The sequence below is a fragment of the Papio anubis genome, chromosome 2, assembly GCF_008728515.1.
Source record: "Papio anubis isolate 15944 chromosome 2, Panubis1.0, whole genome shotgun sequence".
NCBI classification, from domain to species: domain Eukaryota; kingdom Metazoa; phylum Chordata; class Mammalia; order Primates; family Cercopithecidae; genus Papio; species Papio anubis.
Genome location: NC_044977.1, coordinates 143096438 through 143120169, shown reverse-complemented (window position 1 = coordinate 143120169; position 23732 = coordinate 143096438). Strand labels below are relative to the sequence as shown.

The following is a 23732-nucleotide window of genomic DNA, read 5'->3' as shown; positions in this document are numbered from 1 at the left end:
TTTCAAATTTCAACTATAAACTAAGTTCCTCACAAAGTTAGTTCAAGCCTACACTGAGGAATCAGGAATATACGAGAACAGCCTGGAGGTTAGATGCAAAATGGAGTTTGTCAGGTCAGATTTTTTTTCACTGTCATAATTTTCTTGCTGTTATAATTTTTGCAAAGGTGGTTTCAATATCATCAACTAAACCTGTGATGTCAGCATTATTGCTAAACTTTTTAGTTATATAAATAACAAGTTCTCTCGTTTAGCTAGTTTACTTTTAATTTTGGTTGCAAACAAGGGGAACTTAGGGAAGTGAAGTGAAGAAAGAACCCAAATTGGGGTTGATGGATTGCAAAAGCTGAAGCTAGAAAGACATTAACAAAAGCCAAATCCAAAAGGCAAGGTCAGTGGGGAGGAAAATACATAAAACAGAACAGTGAGCAATGAGGTTATAATCTGGAAGAATCAGCAACAGACTAAAATGTGGTGTACGAAGCAGATTAAGTTACGATAATTTAGAACAAATCCATGAATAAGCAAATGTTGTGATGTATCATTTTTGTGGTACCCAAAGCATAGTGTAAAAAAGACATCCCATATGTCTATGACCATACCACCCTGAATGCACCCAGTTAGCTGATCTTGGGAAAAAACATTTTATGTGTACACCACTTGATCATTAATTCTGAAAATAGAGAAGATTCTAAGAAGCTAAAAGGAAATTGTCAATTCTAAGAATACATACATGGGTCAGAATAAGATGATTTTATGACTTCAGATAAGTTTATAATTTTTATTTGATGTAAATTTTCATAACCAAAAGGGAATTCTGGAAGGTATGTTTGCTATTAACCCAAGGGAAGAATAAAATTTGACTTTCCTAGGAAAGCAATATTTGTCTGAATATTACTCTCCCTATAATGTAATTACTGAACAATGTCAAAATAATCTGGCTTTCTTGTGAAAATGTCAGATTGTCATTATTTCTATATCCTTCCACTCAACAAAGTACCTTGCACTTGCTAAAGAACAAATTAAAATGAATGAGACAGTTTGATATTTCGAGGAGCTTATAATCTCAGGGAAAGGAGAAGGTTTCACAAATATTCAACTAGACTACAGAAATAAAGAAACAATATGAAGAAATAAAATCAAAATACTATAAGACTGTGCAGAAAAGGAAATAATTAACACCCACAAAAGAAGCAGACTTGTCAAAGTCAACGAATTGCCTAAATTTTCAACTTTTTAATCAGTTGTGTTGATAGAGTATCAATATATAGACCATTTATATCCTTCATATCCAGAAGGTTATGTAATTGGGCTTTAATTTGTTTAATAAAAACACTTTCATCGAAGCATTGAGAACATCAACAAAACAGCTGTGACTTTTTTTTTTTTTTTTTTGCAATTACAGCATGGTATTCAGTTAACTGAACAATGATTATTTTATATAAACTGCATCAGAGACAACTGAAGATGAAAACACTACCATCCTCATATATAACTAATTTGAACTGTGCAATGACAAGAACCTACTTTAAATTTCCACGCCCATTTACAATCCCAGTACTGTAGCAGGCAACGTTAGTGTCTATTGAAAATGCCACCAGGACAGAACAATCAGAAGATATATTTAGTAGTGTGCTAACCATACAGAAAAAGATAGTATAAATAGTTTAAAAACATATCTTAGGCAGGCTTACCTTTCATTTTTTTCTTTCAAAGGAATGAGGGTTTACAGGGGATTTAAATGCTTTATAGACAAGGGGAACAACTTGTACTAGAGCCAACTTATCATTATCTTCTTCATCTTCATTTTTTCCTCTTTCTCCTCATCCTTTTCATCTTCCTCGTCTTCCTCCTCCTTCTTTTTCTTGCTTTTTTCAGAGTTAATGACTCCCTTTTTTGCTACATCAGGCTTTCCTTAGCTCAGTGTGCAACAATATCCTTTTCATATTATTCTTTCAGCTTCACAGCCTTTTTTTTTTGTAAGGCTGCTTGTCATCTGCAGCAGTGTTATTTCCTATCTCTCCCAGTTTCTTTACAACATTGCTGATGGATAGGCCAAGATGTTCTGCTTTGATTTGGGGGCAATACTCAGAACAGAACAGGAAAAAGGCTGAAGGTGGCCTCTTGGGTGCATTAGGATCCTTGAACTTATTTTCCCCCTTTTAGGAGGGATATAGGTTTTCATTTCCTTTTCACGAAGGCTCTGTCTGCCATTGCCATGTATTCAAATTTTCCTTTCTCTTTAGTAGAGAGGGTCTTCCATTTCTCTGAGTACTTCTTAGAAAACTCTGAGAAATTGACTGAAGCATCTGGGTGCTCCTCCTGGCAAATTTGCACAAAGAATGCATATGATGACATTTTGTCTCTTGGCTTCTGAGGATCTCCTTTGCCTATATTTGGTTATTTTTCCCCAGTGAGGCATGCAGTTGTCTAGTGCCTGACCAACTCTCACTTGTTCTAGCACTTTCTCTATGGATCTCAAAGTATGGTAATGGCTCTTTAACTTTAAAAAAAAAAAATGTTGTACGCAGATTATTGCCTCAGGTGAAATGGAACAGTCAATACTGAAACTTAAGGAAACAGCTGCCTGTCTTTCTAAGGCAGACATTGATGGTTAACTATTGTTAACAATATTAACTATTGCACAAACCCTACCATGGCCTGCAAGGAGGAAGTCTAGGGTAATTCTACCATCCATAACAACCCTGGTCAGTGAATTGGGGCTCACCTTAATGCCTCCCAGGGCTAACATGGTGTTTAGTGCATTTTGTGTGTGTGTATAACTTAGGATCCAATCTAGGATGTCTCTTTAGTCTTCTTTAATCTGGACTAGTATCTCAGCCTTTATCTTTCATAATATTGACATTTCTAGAGGGTAAAAGTCAGTTTTTGTGGAGGATGTCCCTAATTTTGGTTTGTCTCCTTGCTTCTCATGATAAACAAGTTTTTATAAAGGTTAAAGAGCCATTACCATACATTGAGATCCATAGAGAAAGTGCTAGAACATGTGAGAAAAACCTTTTCAACAAATAATAGTGGATCTACTGAATATCCATATTTTAAAAATGAATGATTCATATCTTACACTAAAGACTCATATCTTACATAAAGACCCCAAACTACAAATCTCTTATAAGAAAAAATAGGTGAATGTGTTTGAAACCTTGAGATAGGCAAAAATTCCTTTGAAAAAATGTAAAGGCATTAATTATAAAATAAAAATGTTGGTAAACAAACTTTATCAAGATTAAAAACATCTGTTCATCAAAAGATAACATTGAGAAAATAAAAATGCAAGCCACATACCGGGAAAAATATTTGGAACACATATTTCTAACACAGGACTTGTATCCATACTATATAAAGAACAGCTACAACACAAGAATTAAAGCACAACCAATTTCTTTAAAAAGACAAAAGACTTCAATAGATGCTTCACAAAAGAAGATTTGCAAATGATCAATAAACACATGAAAAGATGTTCACCACTACCAATCATCAGGGAAATACAAGTTAAAATTAGAATTAGATACCACTTTATACTCATTAGAAATACCAAAATTAAATACTAAAAATAACAAGGTGTTGGAGAGAACACAAAGCGACTAGATACTGATGGAAGCTTAAAATGGTACAAACCACGATGGAAAAAATGTTTAGCAGAATCTTATTGTGTTAAACCTAGATTTACACTATTGCTTAACAATTCCACTCACATGTTCACCCCCCTTAAATGAAAACATATGCCAAGTAAAGAACTTGTACAAAAATATTTATTGCAGCCTTATTAATAATAACACAAAATTGGAAACAACACAAATATCTCAACAGTAAAACAGCTAAACAAATTATGACATATCCATACAATGGAATATCACTTATTAATAAAAAGTAATAAACCAATAATGCCAACAAAGCCAAGCACAGTGGCTCATGCCTGTAATCCCAGCACTCTGGGAGGCTGAGGCAGGCAGACCACTTGATGCCAGGAGTTCAAGGCCAGCCTGGCCAACAGAGGGAAACTGTGTCTCTACTAAAAATACAAAAATTAGCCAAGCATGGTGGTGCATTCCAGTAATCCTAGCTACTCGGGAGTCTGAGGCACAAGAATCCCTTGAACCCAGGAGGTAGAGGTTGCAGTGAGCTGAGATCACATGCCACCGCACTCCCACCTGGGCGACAGAGCGAGACTCTGTCTCAAAAATAATATTAACAGTAATAATGGTAATACAAACAAAAATACTGATAAATCTCAAGAACATTATCTTGAATGATAGAAGCCAGAAACAAAGGAATATATATAGTATAATCTCATTTACATTAAGTTTAATACAGGCAAAATTAATGTATAAAGCTAGAAATCAGAGTAACATTTGCCTGAGAGGAGTACAGAAATAGACTTTTGTTAGGGTGATGAAAATGTTCTATATCTTGTTTGAGATGTTTATTATGGGTTTATACATTTGTCAAAATTCATCAAACTTTACACGAAAATCTGCAGAATTTATTGTATGTAATTCTCAATTCAAAATGGAAAAAAATACAAAATAGATTTTATTTAAGTCTAATTTACTCCCAGGCTATTCAAGTTCTGATATCCAAATTAAATAAGTTGAATTTGAGAGTGTTTAATCTATTTCCACAGGTGTTGAGAGAGATACTCTCTCAGACTTTACACAGCTACCAAGGCAACAATGCCAGGAAAACTATTAATCAAGATATGGTAGCACCTGCTTGCAATCAGGAGAAGAAAGCAAAGAACACTCTGGATTATAAAAGCAGATGAGACCTACCCACGAGGCCTAGTCAGACACAATGTTGGCGCTCTTGGTTCTGGCAACTGTGGCCCTGGCATCTGCTCATCATGGTGGTGAGCACTTTGAAGGGTAAGTAAGCCATCTTTAAGGAGCAAGTCCTTCTTCCTTACTAGCCCCAAGATTTGGACACATCACTCAATTTAAATTTTCTGTGCTTCTACTATCTCACTATTCAGCGAAAAGGTGTTCCGTGTTAATGTTGAAGATGAAAATCACATTAACGTAATCCGCAATTTGGCCAGCACCACCCAGGTAAGTAACAATTTTGATTTGCTTCACATGTAATTTAAAATCTTAGATCGCACTGTGATTCCAACAATGGGAAAAAAATAACATGAAATATTAACTATAGCATTTTTGGTAGCAAGAAATAAAATCTTGGAAAACATTTAATGCCATAATGTCTTCTATTTCTGCCTAAATTAGATTGCCATAAGCCCTGTAGCATTATAAATCCATGGTAACTTTTAAAAGAGCTGACAGAGTGACAACTGGATGAGTTGGAACTGTCACGAAGGTCACAGAACATCTAATGTGCAGTCACTTTCCTTCTAAGGCAAAAGAGAAAAATGATCAACCTGGATATTACTGAAAAACTGGGCTTTTGTCCAACTTCAAATTCATTTCCACATCCCATGTATCATCTGTCCTCTTTGATTTTCTTTCATTCCAAATCAAACAGCTTGGGTTTGCATGACCTTGATTCAGGTCCCCCTAATGATATGACATAAGGGGGAAAAAGAAGGTAAAAAGCCATGAGTGATTTTCATACTTCTCTTTTGCTTTCAAAAAACTGACATCTCTGTGCTATTTTTTTTTTTTATCCACTATATACGAGGTGAAAACTGACATTTTAAACTGTATATATAATGTAGCAGGAAGCTATTGCCGACCACAAATACAGTAGTTCCACTTGGGCCAATGCCATTTTTTCATAAATATATAAACTAAAATAATCTGCTAGCTTATACACACACACACACACACACACACACACACACACACGTATAGTCATTCTGTAGCTTTTAAGGCCTAGAGGAAGGAAGAAGAAGGTGGATAGTGTCATAATCACAGGCTCAGAAGTTCAGAATTGAAAGAAATATAAACTCATCTATTCTGGTGATCCACTCAAATCCAGAATTTCCTTCTGGGAAACAGCATCCGCAGTTGCTACCCCTGGTAAAACCTGTTTGAGTAATTCCGGGAATAGTTCGTTTACTACTTTTTGGAATAGCCCACTTGCCTTGCAAATCATTCCAACTGTTTGCTTCCTTATTCTGAGCTGAAAACTTCTTTCTCTAACTTTGACCTGTTGGGCTTAGCTGAGCCAAATATCATGTTACCTCTAAGATTTATCTTTTTCAGGCTTTCTGTAATTTTTCTTAAAACTGGTTTACAGACTCTTGATCATTCTGCTCACCTCTAGATACAGCTCAGTCTTTCTGTCTACATTTCTTTTTTTAAATGTAGTTACCAGAATTGACAATGGACCTCCAGGTGTGCTCTGATTAATACATACTACAGGGCCGTTACTTGCCTTCATTTGTAAAGCAGACATTTATTAATGGTGCCTAAGATTCCTTTTAGCATCTTGGGCAGTCATAGAACACTATAAGCTTATATTAAACCTGTGTTCAATCAAAACCATTAGGTAAATTTTTTTTCCTCACATGAATCACCCTCGAACCAGGGTATCCCTCCTTCTGTGCTTACCTAATTGACTTTTTTCACCTATATGTAGCATTTTAGATTTACACTTTTAAGATTTATCTTGATAACTGTTTTCAGCATGTTGAGATCTTTTAGGAGACTAATTCAGTCATCCAGGGCAATAATTCTTCCCCCTAACTTTGTATCTCCAGCGAGTTTGATAATCATGCCTGTTCAACTTTTATCCTTGTCACTGATAAAAGAAAATATTAAGTAGGTCAGGAGTCACTGAATTAGAGGCCTTCTTCATGTTTCACTCATTCAGTACATATTTATCATGAATCTCCAATGTACCAGACATAATGTTAAGCACTGAAGTGATTCGTTAACCTAGTCTCCTTGCATGAGTTTACTCAACTACCCAAACTAGTGGGGTGTTACCTAGGGGTAACTCTGCCTGACGCTTTCTGGTTTATAAAGAAAGATATCAATGCAGAGACTTCATCAAATACTTTACTAAGATCAAGATTCAACATTCTACCAAGTTAGTGCTGTCATCCAAAAATAAGGTGAAGTTAATTGGGCCTGACTTATTCTTGCTTTAAACTATACTGACTCCCAGAGACCACAGCTTCCTTTTCTCAGCATTCACAATCCATCTGCTTCCAGTTTACTCTGCAGCTTTGCCACAATCCATGCCAGGCACCAGCAGCTCCTGCTTCTGGGCTTCACCTGTTTTCTTGTCTATAAAATCTAAAACTTGCTCCCTCTACTCCCCAGTGAGCCCTTCAAGCTCTGATTCTTCCAAGATTGCTGAGAAAGTTCTGCAATCACATCTGCAGTATTTTTTTTTTTTTTAATTATCTAAAATTCAGCATTTCATAGTGGTCAAGAGCAGAGAGTCTGGACTCAGACTGCCTGGGTTCAGTTCCTAGCCCTACTACTTGTTAGTCAAACTTGGACACCTCTCTGGGTCTCAACTTCCTCATTTGTAAAATGAAGACGATAATACTATTTTATGTAGGGGATTGTTGTGAGATGTAAATGAATTAATATAGGTAAAGCACTTAGAACTTAAATAGTAAGAACTACATGTGTTTGTTGCTATTACTATCATTAGGTCTGAAATTTTGAATACAATTTATATGGCTGGTATAATCAATCACCTATGTCCTCATCTACCTTGGGCCTCAATGTTCTCTTTCCAAAGAAGGTATTTCTGCTTAAATCATAACATGAAAAACTCTTTACTTATCTTGTGGTAATTTCATCTCTCAGTAGTAATCGAATAAACAAGGGATAGTGTAACTCTCTCTTGGAAAACACAGAAGCCAAAAAAGAGTTAAATAGGGCTTCTTTCTTTCCTCTGGCTGCAGACATCATGCTTTAGCTCCAAGCAGTTGGACCCAACATATTTCTTCTTTATTCTTTTATTTTCAACATGATTGAAATGAGATTTTTATTCTCCTTAGCAATTATGGGAACAGCATATTCTGGTCTGTAGCCTTCCTGATAAGATCATTACAAGGGCATCCAGTCTTTGTATTCATCCTTGGCCATGTGTCCTTCCTCTCAGCTTTTGAACATGTCCTTTTAAATGCTGAATATATTGGACAGATTTGTAACCACACGGTACTCCAGTAGCCCCTCTTTTCTCATCTATAATTGAATAGTAAGGATTTTATTTTATCTCCTCACAATCAGGGTTGTACTTTTTCCTTTATTGGAGGCATTCACTATAAAACCTATTCACTTTTCTCTGGACTGTCTTGAAGTCTGTGTTTCTCAAATTTAAGGTGCATTTTTCTCTATACCTAGAGTAACATGGTTACTGTCTTCCAATGTTCTTGTCATTCCTACTGTACCGGTAAGTTCCTCCCTGCTGTCTGGAATTGGGCCTTGAGTAGAAGTTGCTTTCTTTTCCAACAAAAAAGGAAAATTTCACCAAGATAAATGAAAAGCCTATCAGATGTTTGACTTATAGTCAAATGCAACATGAAGAAACAAATTCATGCAAATTTCTGAAGAAACAAAGATCCCCAACACCAATATTTATATTTTTATTGGCCAATCTTATTCCCAGAAAAATTTCAGGTTGGCATGCTACTTTATCTTGCTTTTGGGCTAGCTTTCCGAGATATTTTAGGAAGGATTCTTTAGTTGTTAGGCAGCCGACTGATTAAATTAATATAATGCTATCATTTAAAGATATCTCTTAATCATCCAATAAATGTTCTGTATGGTTCTTTGTCACATTTATAATTTTATAACTTCAGTTTTCTAACTTCATAATGTATAGTTTAATTCCCTACATCTACATCCTATATTTTACTGCATGTTTATATTTCAGACATACATCTCATTCACAAGGTCTTAGTAATTTCTGAAATTTATCACCTTATGTTATTACTTTGACTTTAATACCTGTATTCATATTTGGTGCACAGGTAAACAGCTGTGAGACTATAGTATCGCTCCTGATTTCCAGCCATGTTTCTCCTAGGAAGTACCAGAGACTAACTCCAGTATAGGGGGTCTGTGTCACACACGCGGCACTCCAGAGAGTTCTATGTTGACAGATTTGCTAACTAGTTTTCTCCATATCAAACTGAAATTTTTAAGCAACCTCAGGTTAGGTCTGTAAGTTTCTGTCAAACATATTTATGAGATTTATTTGCCCCCTCTTAAAGAATCCGTAATGCTCATACCGTAATCTTAAAAGTAACACTTTCTCTACATATATACATATACTCTTCTAATACTTGGCAGAGCTAGGACCAATGGGTAAGAGCTTAGGAGGATACAGATGGCAATTTTCAGTTTGATATTAGAAAGAAAACCATTTATAATCAATTAAGCTGTTCTGAAGCGGCACTAGATATACACAAGGTTCTGCTAGAACCACCACCAAGAACATCATGCAGGCATTTGATGCTTTGAGTGGAAAGCTGGCATCTTAATATAGGCTCTTCCAAAGTAGACCCCGAGACAAAGATTCAAGGGAAAGAATTTTGTCTGGGAAGCGCAGGGAGCCCTGGTAAAGAAGTGGGGAGTGCTACATAGAAGTAAAGGCAGCCAACAAAGGAAACGGTGTTAAGCCAGCTACCAGAGGACAACTGGAGGTAAACCCACAGGGAAACGCTAGGAATGTGTACAAACAACACACTTCAGAATTATCCCACCTAAGAGGTGAAGGAGTTGGAGTAGTTCAACATTCGCTTTTCAGGATTATTGGTTGAACCACAAAGAGTAATTTCCTTGGTACCTCCTGTCTACCTGGAGCTGAGAATTTGACTTTTCCCAGTTCTATAGGAAAGAACCCTCAGGCACAGAGAGCAGATCTTAGCAACGGGAGTACACGGAGCACACTAAAAGGTCCCCGCAATTATGTACCAGCGGGACACTGTCAGGTCAGCTACAGATACGTGGAGGACTTTATGTGTTTTGCCAATTCTCAACCTTGTCGTCTATAATAAAGACATCCCTCCCTCTCCCACCACACCATAGAATGACAGGTGTTTATTAGGAACAAAATTCAGAGCTAAGTTTCAAAAATACGCTTTCTCTTATAATGTGCTTATCTTCATTGCCCTTCCCTCCACAATGTTGGCTAACTAGAAGTTGTCACCAGTCCCTTGCTTTCTCTGTCCTATTCTTAGCATGTCTTTATACTTCCACACTTCATTGAACCCTCTCATCCTTGACTCACTAGGTCACCTTCTACAGCCAATCCTTATCCAAACATTGATACTCTCTCCTTTCAATCCCTTTGTGACACTCACCTCACCTCATGCTTTTTTCTTCTGGAATGCCAGTATCCCTGCCTCCCATGGCCCTGACATTCCTTATGGGCCTGCTTCATGACTCACCACCTCTAGATATCTACAGTGGTTTGAAGCTTGCCAGGACAGAATATAGGTTACTGGGAGCCCCACAAGTGTATCTGAAACTGAGATGTCTTATAGTATTACCTCGTCAGTTTCTGCTGCACAGCCTCTAAGTCTGCGCAGACTCCCTTCCAAGTTTCCAAGCAGTGGTCCTAAATATCACCATCAGACACATTTCTAGCCCCAAAGCAATGTGCAAACATCTGAACAGAGATTGGCTGAGACACAGGGAGAAAGAAAGACCCAATGTCAGGCTGACCTCAGACTTCTAGGCTTCCACTTAGCACAAGCAAGGAAGAGAAAAACAGACACCTACAAGACGCAGTATGTTTTAGTTAATAATTTTCCACTGAAAAGTGATACTTAAAACCACACATCCACAGATTTTAAAAAAAATGCTGTTTTGGGCTTCATATTCTCTAACGTCTCCCCTATAAAGACAAAGGCCATGTTTGATTTGCCCACTAATGTATTCCTAGTCTCAGACACAGAGCCTAGCATATCGTAGGTTCTCAACAATAGCTGATGAGTAACAAAATAAATGAAAATGTCGGTACATGACTGGATCCCCAAGAGCAATTTGTTTCCAGCCACAGTGCCAATATACCCATTGTGAAAAGATATCATTTTTCTTCCTGATGTATCCACCAGAGGTCAGGGATGCTCCTGGTTCCGCATATTACTGTGACTTGCACAGAATTGAGTTCCAAGAAAAACGCATAAGTCCATTAAAAAGTAAAATAGCTTTATATTTCTCCATTAAATTTTGTAGTTCTAGTTAATTCATCATTCATCTAACACATAGATCCATTACCACAACACTACTACCCCAATAAGCTAGTGATCCAGAAAATCAATAAATAGAAAAGAACAGTTACAGAATACAACTAACTAGCATTATGGGAAATGATTATATGTTTTTTCATGTTCATTGATAATCAGTCAAGGTTATATATGTATTTGTAAACAGTTTTATCAACATCTAACTGCTTGGTTCCAACCCTTGTTCACTCAAAGGAAATATTTTCAACAAATTTCATGGATGATTTGATTTTGAAAGTAACTCAATTGAGTAGAGCAATAACATGCTCACAGATGATCATTCACCCATTGAATTATAGGTATCCAATATAGTTTATCTTGCCCTTTATTCAGATTGACTTCTGGAAGCCAGATTCTGTCACACAAATCAAACCTCACAGTACAGTTGACTTCCGTGTTAAAGCAGAAGATATTGTCACTGTGGAGAATGTTCTAAAGCAGAATGAACTACAACACGAGTAAGTTTATGTTTTATAAATATTAAAATTCTCTCCCATGCATGCTTTCATCTGAGCCTTTGAATAACTCTGGGAGGGTAGAAATGAGACCAAGACCATGCCTTCCCCAGGACCCCACAAATAGGTAACAGCAGAGCTGGCCCTGGATTCCAAGTCTTAAGACTTCAGTTCTGATGGATTTTGTGTTTAGCTATTGCTCTAATGAAAATGGTTTTTATTCTTGAATCCCAAGTCTTCTGCCAGATATCTGACTTGGTCCATTTTACAAGCAATGTATAGAGTACAGGCCTAACCAATGGATACTCTATTCTCAGCCAGACATAGTTTTAACCCCAAATCTTATCAGCTCTTCTTTCCAGGGTATTAGCCAGACCTATTGTGAGCTATGAGGGCTATTTATGCATTTTTAGCATAAGGATAAGTATAGAGTCAGTCTGAATGACCCTTCTGTCCTTTTTTCTCTAAAGTCCCACCACTATGTCTAATGGTAGGAGAAGGCATGGAAAGAAAGATGCAAAGAAAAGACTAGAGTAGTTGGCTAAGCTGATCCTGTCTCCCTCACTGAATACCACTTTGGTTCATCTAGGTCTTTCATGACAAGAATGTCTTCCTAAGTAAAGGCAATTGTCCATTTGCTGATCCAACAAATCAATATTGAATGTCTACATGTATCAAGTTCCAATAAGGACAGATATGGCCTCACATCCTTTAGGGGAAAACAGACTTTAAATAAGGAATTGCGGTAGTATTTAATAGATGGTAAGAAGAGTAAAGAGCTGGAGTTCAGAAGAATAGACCAAGTCTAGGGGTCAGGGAGGGCTGTCCTAGGAAATGATTCTTCAGCTGAGAACTGAAAGATGAGTAGGAGTTGATTAGCCAGACAAAGACGAGGAAAAAACCATACTTTAGGCAGAGAACAGACCATATGCTAGGGCTTAGAAGTGCGAGAGACCATGCTAACCCAGGACATTTGCATAAGAGGGAAGGAAGAAACAAGGTCTCTAGTACAAAGCAGAGGTCCTCTTCCAGTGGGTGGATTAGGCAGGAACAAAGACAAAGTCTTGGGCTCTGGTCCTGAACATTCGAATGTTTATCCAGCAATCCCCCATCACAAACTCAAGTCTTCATTATGTTTTGGAAAAATGTAACCTATATAATTTTAACAGAAATTTGTCTTGTTTTTCACATCGTAAAAATGTAAAAGAATAGTATCTGTGCCGGTGAAGATGTCAGAATTGTCACCTATAAAATCTGCACCTCCATTAGGAGAAGTGGTGTAGCATAGTGCAACAAGTAAAGGCTTTGGGGAAAAAACAGAACAGATTCTAATCCTGGCTTTGCACATTGCTGTGTGGTTGTGGGTAATTTGCTCAACCTTTCTGAGCTTCAGCTTTCTTATCCATAAAATGAAGACATAATGCCTCTTTCAAAGGGCTGTTGTAAAAATAAAACAAAACAATACATAAATAAATTACAACTGGTATTATATTGCTGAGAATGCTACTATGGTTTACTGTTGTACAAAGAGGGAGATTATACATTTTTTAAGAGTCTACAGAAACTGCTATGTTTAACCCCATTATCATGCCTCACAAAGCTTAGTTATGTGCTTTCTGCCTGAGGGAAGTGTCAAAATGTGACCTTAAGAATTGACTGTCTTTTTACAACACAGGTATAATCTAGTAAGTCTCAAAATGTGATTAAGATTCATGTCTATAACATTTTGCTCTTTTTATTATACTGAAAAGGACATCTAAAATTCTAGTCCTTGGAGCCTTCAGAAGCATTCAAAAAGATCAGTTTCTTTGTAATTCTTTAAGAAAAACAAAGATCAGTGACCATAGATTAACTCTAGCTACCTGAATGATGTCTTAATTCTACCCTTATCACAAAACAGTAAAATGGTTTCTGATAGAATTTCAATCTCTGTTTATAATCGGATAGAAAATTCCCTTTCCTTTTTAGTGGTGAACTTTTTGGGAATTGTGTATGAATGTTGTCTCATCTAGAACATAGGACATCCCCTGAGGGCCAAGAGCTTGTTAATTTTTGCTTCTCTGTTCACTGCTTAGCACATTTGTAGCATATAATTTTTGAAATATTAAATAATAATAAGTCCCTGGAAATCCTGGAGAAGCATACCAGCAATATCCTTGCTGGGGCTGCAAACAGTCCCTGTGCATCCCATTATTACCTCATATGGTAACTAACTTGTATTTAGACGATTTCCTGCTGGCAAAAATTTGCAGTAGTGTTTGTATATCACAAGAACCATCCGCTGCACACAAGTTCTACCAAAATAACTTCTCAGATTTTTTCGGTGTTTCCAACCCTCTTCACCAAGACCTGTATTATTTGGCAGCTTTAATCAGATCCTAAATTATCATAGGAAAAAAATCAAAATGTGTGCAAAAGAAAGATAACTGTAGTTTTAAATGCCAAAGTTTCACCCTTAGTAACAGAAAGAATAGAAATCAGATAGTGTAAATTTCCAACTTATGGTTATGAAGCTAAGTTGACAGAACCTTTAGGTGGCCTGCCCTCCATGGAATTCCTTGCTACAGACTCTAGAAAGATCGCCTTTGCCCTACTTGATCCAGGGAGACTGACTGTTGCTCAAACATATATCAGCATTTTTCTGCATATTTCAGAGGTATACAGGAAGGTGTCCTAGGATAGCAATAGGCACGTAGTAATGTCCTTTAATAGCAGTGGGCACAAAATCCAGGTACTGATCAAATATTCCATTTTCCAGGCATCTGAAAGGGGGATAAAACTGAGTCATGTCTTTCTTTACTTCTCAGACATTGCATTCCTTGCTTTTTTGGGAGTCCCAGTTATCTAATTTGCTTGCGTGTTTAAAAAAAGAAAAAAAAAAAGGAGAAGTTGGATGGCACTATAAAACGAGCATATAAAAGTATAAAACACTATACATGCTTCTCTATTTTGGAGCTGTGAGGCATTGTTTTAATCTTCTAGAATGGAAGCTCATTATTTAGTAATAATATTTTGTAATATAGCTAAAGTAGTACTTTGTCCTAAATCTAATAAAATCAAATAACCACAGGACTGGGAAGGATTATTTGAGGTCAGTCCCCCACCTTCAAGCAAAAGTCAGCACCACATTTCAACCGCACTCTGATGCTCTTTTGCAAGTTACTAGAGGATATTTTTACTCTTGGGTGTCATCTTCAATTTAACTAACTGGTTTTTTATGCTTCTTTGTCCTGGATATTGATGAAAATGTTTAATATTTAACGTACTAATAACTCTAACAGAATGTCTCTTAGTACCAAACGAAATGCCAGCCCCCACACAGTCACCGATCCTCCTAAATAATTTAAACTCAGCCGGTCGCAGTGGCTCACGCCTGTAATCCCAGCACCTTCGGAGGCCGAGGCAGGTGGATCATGAGGTCAGGAGATCAAGACCATCCTGGCTAACACAGTGAAACCCCGTCTCTACTAAAAATACAACAAATTAGCCAGGTGCGGTGGCGGGTGCCTGTAGTCCCAGCTACTTGGGAGGCTGAGGCAAGAGAATGGCGTGAACTTGGGAAGCGGAGCTTGCAGTGAGCCATGATTGCACCACTGCACGCCAGCCTGGGCGACAGAACGAGACTCCATCTCAAAAATAAATAAATAAATAAATAAATAAATAAATAAATAAATAATTTGAACTAAAGGGTTGGGTACAGGTAAGAGGATAGCAATATGTCTGGAAGCTTTGAAATGAAAGAGGATGTCATTTTCTGGTTCCTCTTGGATTTTTTTTTTTTTTTTCATTCCGAGAAGCTCATCCTTACTAGGTAAGATTTGTTCTTTCACATTATGATATCGAGACATAATTGTCTTCTTAGCAGTTTCTGTCGGTTGATTTTTTGTTGTCGTTGTTTCCAGGTTTTTGTCTTGCTTGGCTTGCTTTGTTTTGGTTTGGTTAGTCTGTTTTTAGTTTTTTGTTATCCTTGAATATCATTTTCCTGAACTATCTATTTTTTAGTTTTCCTCCACGTTTTCCTGAGTTATGACAGTGGTAACTGGCAAATTTTTATTTTTTTCATAAGCTTGGAAGACATGTATGTAAATGACTAAGGCTTATGGATTGGAATCAAGCCACAGCATTTTGGAATTGAAAAGGATGTTGAATATTTACTAATTAAATGACCCCATTCTAAAACTTATGACATTAAGGTCCAGGGATCAGATGACTTTTCTAAAGCCAATTTATGAGTTGGGCAAAACTATGACCTTGATCTTTTGATTCCTTATTCATTCCTTCTACTTCCACCCTATTCCTTAACAATTCAATTGGGGTAGTGAATATAACTGGGGTAGTGAATATAGTGCTGACTAAAATCACTGTTCCTAACTATAGCAGACTGACTGACGTTCCCCAAAAAACTCTATATCCTAATCCCCAGAACATCTGAATATGTCATGTTTATCACAAAGAGGAATTAAGGTTATAGATGGAATTAAGGTTCCTAATCAGCTGATGTTAAAATAGGGAGATTATTCTGGATTGTCCTATAGGTCCACTGTAATCATGGATCTTTAAAGTGAAAGAGAGAGGGAGAAGAGGTCACAGTGATTGGACGTGAGGACTTTATCTGCTGTTGGAGCCTTGAAAGTGGAGAAAAGGGTATGGCCAAGGAATGCAGGTGACCTCTCAGAACGAGAAAGGGCAAAGAATTAGATTCTCCCCTAGAGCTTCCCTCTTGATACCTCTTTTTTAGCCACACCTCATTTTTATCCCAGTGAGACTTATGTTGGAATTCTAACCCACAGAAGTATAAAATAATAAATTTTATATATTTTAAACCACTAAGTCTGTGGCAACTGACAGCAGCCATAGAAAACTAATACACTCACAAAGCATTGGCAGCTGTTCAATAGAAAATGATTTTCCATGGAATAACTTCTAAAATCTGCATTTTTTTCCTTTTTAATTACTACCTTAAGACAGTTAAGACCTTAAGAAAGTGTTTGTCTTTTGCTAGGAAACAGATCCCGTTTAGTTTTAATTTATTACACTTTCCAAAAACAGACGCAAGTTCATACCCAAGTTCACCAGTTGAAGGAGTGACCAGGAGGAAGGTTCAGAGGATGTCCCTGACATACTTCATCAGAATGTCCTTGGGGCAGCCAGAGGAGAAGCAGACTTTTGATGTGTGTCTGCAATTCTCTGTATGTCAGATAAAATCATTTCAAGGTTTAACTGGATAATAGAAATTTCTGCAAAGTAGCCTCTGTCTGTAATATTCACAGTACTGTGATCAAGGATACTAATGATCATAAACTTTCTCTCTTCCAAGCATACTTTTCACTCAAAGTAGAAAGGGAAGTGAAGTCACACACACACACACACACATCTTCAGACTGGCCTCATAATGGAAACTATCACCTGAACAATTCATTTATCTAAACAGGTAGGCCTCAAAGTTTTCTGTTACCACTTTTCATATTACCTTGCTACAGAGCCATTATTAGATTACTTAGACCACCCAAAAGACAAGCAAATAGAAACTAGTTCTTTAAACCCATTCTTCTTTTACTTAGTAAATCTTCAGCTTGTTAATATTTCTGAATTTCCAGACAAGATATTTTTCTCAGAACCTAGAGACAGTTCCAAAGTGACAACTCCTCCCATTTACCCAGAATTGAGTAGCTCTCTGGAACACAAGACTTTTAGTTCTAAATTCAGAAAAGTCCTGAGGAAGAAAGACCATAGATAGGCTTCGAGTACATACTGTTGTGTGGAAACCCAAGGCCCTGACCCAAAATGTCCCAGGTACCAGGGGCAACCATTTTCCAAGTTTAAGGTTCACAGATAGTCAAATACCTGAGGTTTGGGCTGAGGAAGATCCTATTTTGCTTGCACTCTCCAGTATCCTTCTTCGTGACTTACTCACTCTTTACGATCAGTAACAGAATCTCCCTGGAGCAGCTGAAGGTCATCAGGAAGAACCAGAGGACGACATGAGAATTTATGGAGAGTGCACTGTGCCATCTGCTAAAGCAGCGGCTCTGGGGCTTTATGTGTGTTCACTGGGGAAAAATACACTTATGTTCATAGGAACACCCACTTTGGTTCGTTGCAGGGTACTGATAAGCAACCTGAGAAATGTGGTGGAGGCTCAGTTTGATAGCCGGGTTCGTGCAACAGGACACAGTTATGTGAAGTACAACAAGTGGGAAACGGTATGATGTGCACATGATTTAGACAGATATTACTTTGGGAATTGAACCAAGGATGCCACACTGATCTACAAATGATTCCATTTGGTAGATAGAGGCTTGGACTCAACAAGTCGCCACTGAGAATCCAGCCCTCATCTCTCGCAGTGTTATCGGAACCACATTTGAGGGACGTGATATTTACCTCCTCAAGGTAATCATTTTTAACCATGACCTTGCCATGTCTGAGGGCTTTAAATCAATGAATTCTAACATATGAACATCTGTTTCACAGACATGCTTATCCCAAACATTGTTATAACTCTTTCCTGCCTACAACCCCGAGGGAACCAGATTCCCCAGCTTCTTTTATCATATGTGGATTTTTAAATCATTATTTTGATCTATTCAAAAGGAAAAATGCAATAAAATAAGAGAAGACCTATAAATTTAACCACATTCCTGTAAGCAATGTAAATGATTATCTACCTTGATGAAATTCTTCTTTCCCAGCTGTCGTTTGCAAATCCATTTGCTAAAGAGGTTCATAAACTTCATGTCTATCAGACAACATTACAAAGCATATCAACAATTTGTTTCTGTCATTTTCTAACACCATTTTTGTCATGTAATTCTAATGAAGGAAATAAAAAGACAAGGAATAAGTGAGAGAGTAGTAAAAATTCTTGCAAGATTAGCAATAATCATGATTACTTCTAATTACTCATCCAGTTGTCTTGGTCATGTCACCTAATAACGGCAGCTGAAAATAACCTCCACATGAGTACAATTAAGCAGGGTAATCAAGCATCATCTGAAAATATGAGCTTGTCAAGCTTAATAAAAGTAATAAACAGCCATATAAGCTTTCAGCTCAAACATTGTGAGTCTAGAAGCGAGAACATACTGTGTTAGTATTATATTTTAATTTAATTTAATCATGGGATCCAGCTCTTGCTGCTGTTGGGTTTCACTTGTTGAGTCTCAAGCCCAGACGGGTAGTGGAGGTTAACCCCTGAATGTCCTATGATGAATCATGGTTTTCCTTTTCCTTTTGTTTGCAATAGGTTGGCAAAGCTGGACAAAATAAGCCTGCCATTTTCATAGACTGTGGTTTCCATGCCAGAGAGTGGATTTCTCCTGCATTTTGCCAGTGGTTTGTAAGAGAGGTCAGTGTGTAGAGTGGTTTTTGGCAAAGAGAAATGTATGCTTTAATTTTCAATTAATTCCTTAAAACCTAGAGAGAATAATAACACAGAAAAAAATCCACAATTACAAGTTCCCAATTTTGGAAACTAGTTTCAACTTCCACCAACAGACCTTTATAAGGCAAGATTTTAAACAGAAAATTCTATTTATGGGCCAGGTGCAGTGGCTCATGCCTATAACCCTAGCACTTTGGGAGGCCGAGACAGGTGGATTGCTTGGGCCCAGGAATTGGAGACCAGCCTGCGCAACATGGTGAAACCTCATCTCAAAAAAAAAAAAAAAAAGAAAAAAAAAATTGTATTTATTTGAATTTCACTCATCTGAACTTTCTCACCCACATTTGGTAGAGAGTCCAACAGCTAGCATAGTGGTTGGTCATGTAAAACCTAATGGTTGTGGTTAAACCAATTGGATCATTATCTCCTGGCTAATAATAATTGTATACTTCAGAAGAAAAGAAAACAGTGCATAGTAGTCCTTACTCTAAATGATACTGTTTTTCATGCCTTATGATTCTAGTAACAAGATATATGTATAAGCCTTTTAAAAACAAGTTTTAAAATATGCATAAGTCTGTACTGATATGCATAGACGATTCAATAAATAAAAGAGAGGCAAAGAACAACTCCTTCTTGCAGAAGAATTACAACTAATATATGTACAAAGAATGAGCAAAACATAAAATCATCACTAGAACACCACAGCAATAATCATGTCAGGCAAATCCACGATGTATATAAAATTAGTGGGTAAAAGTTTAGGGAGAAACAGGATATTTGCACAGTCTCAAAGTTATCTCCTCCCAAAAATGTATTCATTATAAAGGGAAGACTTACAGTGGATAAACCTAGCAGAAGGAACTACCTTAACAAGTGATCAAGGTTGACATCACCAGTAATAAATAAGACATATCAATATCATGTACCTTCAGATATTATTCAGTGAAAAGACATATCACATTGTGATATGTGGCATTCTTCCTTAAAATAAGTGACCTCCCTTTAATCATAAACAAAATTTAATTTTGAAAAATAATTTAGACAAACTCAAAGTAAGGGGCATTCTGCAAAATAACCTGACTAGAACTCTTCAACAGTATTAAAGCCATAAAACACAAAAAGACTGAAGACCTGTCACAGATCAGAGGAGACAATGGAGACAAGACAAATAAAGGCAATGTAGGATCCCAGATTGGAAACGAGAATGGAAAAAGGATATTAATGGATAAACTTGTGAAATCTGAATAAAGTCTATAAATTAGTTTATAGTATTGTATCACTGTTAATTTCTTCACTTTGAAAATTATACCATGGGTATGTAAGATGGTAACATTCAGGAAGCTGGATGACAGGTATATGGGAACTACTTTTGCAATTCTTCTGTAAGTCTAAAATTATTTCAAATCTAAAAGTTGAAAACATTGAAGTGCTTTAAATGTGTAAGAATATTATCATATACAACATAATTTTTGTGTGAAGCACTTCCGTATATATTTGTTATATAGTCTTGGTTTCTAGACATTATGTATCAGATTGGCATCACTTAGCTTCACTATGTAGCTCACCGTCTGCCTTTTAGAAGAGGATAACTGGACCTTAGAATGAAATTTTACTATTTTTCCAATTTGCAGATCATTAAAAGAACATGATTGTATAGCTCCTGTAACCTAAAAAGCACATGCTTGATCATGTAATATTGTAATTAATTTATATATATATATAAAATTACTAATAGCATATAAAAACTGTTCACACATAGAAGTCTAATCTATTTTAAAGTTTATTCAAGCAAGCCTAGGGAAGGGTTGAATTTAAGTTTAATATGATGCTGGATCAGAGGGACCATGACTAAGGGAACTTATTAAATGGGCATGATGTCCCTCATTCATAGATAAATGTCTACATTACTTAACAGGGACAACAGGATTGTCCCTTCTTGAGAAAGACAACAAAGGAAACTCCCATCACTATGCAGCTTGGGGTGTTGGTGAGAGCCTCCCCAAAATCCCTGAGTGTGAGCTTATTATGAGAGGCATTCTCATTATCTTGTTATATTGGACATTCCCTCTAGTGAGATCATCTACAGGAGGTTTCATAGAAAAGAAATACATTTCTAAATGACATTATTAGGAACACGCAGAGCTATCCACAGAACTTCTTACCAGAACTAGGTCTTACACTTATACCTTAGTAACTTCGAAAAAAGCTATTGTAGTTGTTATCTGAAAAGAAATGAGTATGTATGTTCTTCAGAAGTCTTTAATTAAATAAGTTTCTCATTAAAGTAAAAAGTTAAAATAAGAAGGATGCAATAGAAATATCCTGGAAGCAGAGAAGAATTAGAAATAACAATTATAAATAAAAATATTAAGTATTGGTAGTAATTTGCTGATTGCTTTTTAAATATTAATATTGTCCATCCTCAATAGGAAATACTGCTTTTGCTACCAAAGTTAACATTCAACAGTCTTTGTAAATTTTAACAGCATTATATGTTCCATTTTTCCATGACGTTCCTCTTCATAATTCACATACAGGCTGTTCGTACCTATGGAAGTGAGATCCAAATAACAGAGCTTCTCAACAAGTTAGACTTTTATATCCTGCCTGTGCTCAATATCGACGGTTACATCTACACCTGGACCAAGGTATATGCAACAATACTGAGAGAGGCTGATTAAATGAAAACCAACCTCTCTCTGTTATATTTGTCCTAACCATATAGTCCACTTTCAGAGCCGATTTTGGAGAAAGACTCGCTCCACCCATGCTGGATCTAGCTGCATTGGCACAGACCCCAACAGAAATTTTGATGCTGGTTGGTGCGGTAAGTATCTGGCTAACCATTTTGCATCTATCCATTGAAAAACATAACAGGAAAAATAAGAAAACACAATAGTGTCTAAAATAAAAAAAAAACCAGCAAAGTTTTATATTTTAAAGTTCTAACTTTCTAAAAGCACCAAAAAAAAAAAATTTAATTCAATTAACTAAAACATATTGAGAACTCTGTTGTGTTCCCAGCTGTGCTAGATGCTGAAAATATAAGGCTGAACAAATCAGACATAATCCTACTACTCATGGAATGTATAGTCTAGAGGGGGAGACAGCCATTAAATAAGTCATTATTTACATAAAATTGTAATGCAATTAAGAATGATCATACTAAAAATGTTTTCATGGATATTAGTTTGTCCCCTGCTTATTAATGTTCTTACACTATATTGATACTACACGGAGACACATTGGTGATTCCATGTGCAACTTTTTACCACGTTAGCTTAAAAACATACCATCCTAATCCTGTGATTAAATGGATATTTTACTACATAATATATACATAATAGGGACAACTATAAGGCCTCCTTGATTAGGACTCCTATGAAAACAACTTTCTAATTTGAAAGTTTAAAACATCCTCACAAGAACCTTAGTAGGTGATCCTTGCCATTAACATCACATGTTTTTCCAGAAATTGGAGCCTCTCGAAACCCCTGTGATGAAACTTACTGTGGACCTGCTGCAGAGTCTGAAAAGGAAACCAAAGCCCTGGCTGATTTCATCCGCAACAACCTCTCTTCCATCAAGGCATATCTGACAATCCACTCGTACTCCCAAATGTTAATCTACCCTTACTCATATGCTTACAAACTCGGTGAGAACAATGTTGAGTTGGTGAGTAGCAAAATAGTAGGTATGATATTTTACTGCTGAGATTTTTTAAATTCTAATCCTAAAAAAAAAAAAAAAATCATTATAAGAACACTTTCTGCAAGTCCCTTTATTGATTTTTTGGTAGTAGAATTGAAAAACTTATTACAGATGTATAAGGAATCTGGAGTTGGCTAAAAGAAATATGATTTTCATACAGGAAATTGTTCCCCACATGTGATTTATTGACTAATCTTCAAAATGACAATAGTTCCATTTCCTCTGGCTTCACCACAATACTGACTTACATGATGATTTCAGATGCATTTGAGATAATCAACAAAGTTGCTTGATCACATACATATTTTTTTTCAGTCAGTTTTGTCAAGCTGCCCTGAGCTGAATTTGACACAGATCCAGAGCATAGCAGAGCATAGCAGATGTCATTAGGAATTTGTCACACTTGGGTGATATCAGGTTTAGTCATTAAATACTAAAACTGTTTATTTCACTTTTTGATTGGGTGAGACTCAAAAGTAAATCAATCAATGAACAAATAATGTGAATGAGTCTTTACCACATACAGGGCATAAAGCAAAGAAATTTAAGAATCTCTGACATCAAAAAAACTAGCAATCTTATTGAACAATCAAGACATAATCACTTGAGCAGTTAAATAATGAGTTTTCTCATTGAGAAATATCACATGTCAATGAATAATTTTTTAAATAAGCATGTTTGAATCTTTCAAACAATATTTCATTAATTTGTGAAACATCTGGCTGCCAGAAGTTGGCACCAATAAACTAAAAGAGCAAATATAAGATTTAAAGCATTTGAGTTACGCCAAAAAAAAAAAAAAAAATGTATTCCACGTAGACAATGACATGCATATTTGGCTTACCTAAATGAATAAATGTGAAGACCCAGTAACTTTAAAACTGAAAAATGTTGTTTTATACTTTCAGAATCAGTCTTTCAGAGACCAAATAAAATATGTAATGCTGTAAATATTTTGAGAACAAATCAGAAAAATAACCCCATCTCCTAGCTAATAGTTGGA

At 36.4% G+C, this 23732-nt stretch overlaps 1 protein-coding gene and 1 pseudogene across 1 annotated transcript in view; one reads left to right on the top strand and one right to left on the bottom strand.

Annotated features, from left to right (window-relative positions):
• Positions 1-1377: 1377 nt before the first annotated feature.
• On the bottom strand, positions 1378-2397 carry LOC116273684 (annotated as a pseudogene).
• A 1821-nt stretch (positions 2398-4218) lies between these two features.
• The window catches only part of CPB1 (carboxypeptidase B1), a 32906-nt gene continuing 13392 nt past the window's right edge, over positions 4219-23732 (top strand). Inside the window, exons 1-9 of the mRNA XM_017955800.3 lie at positions 4219-4886; positions 4994-5069; positions 11510-11634; positions 17735-17834; positions 17923-18024; positions 18878-18979; positions 21556-21666; positions 21755-21845; positions 22491-22693. Coding sequence (XP_017811289.1) covers positions 4816-4886; positions 4994-5069; positions 11510-11634; positions 17735-17834; positions 17923-18024; positions 18878-18979; positions 21556-21666; positions 21755-21845; positions 22491-22693 — 981 coding nt within the window. The 5' untranslated portion in view covers positions 4219-4815. The remainder of the gene's footprint in view (positions 4887-4993; positions 5070-11509; positions 11635-17734; positions 17835-17922; positions 18025-18877; positions 18980-21555; positions 21667-21754; positions 21846-22490; positions 22694-23732) is intronic.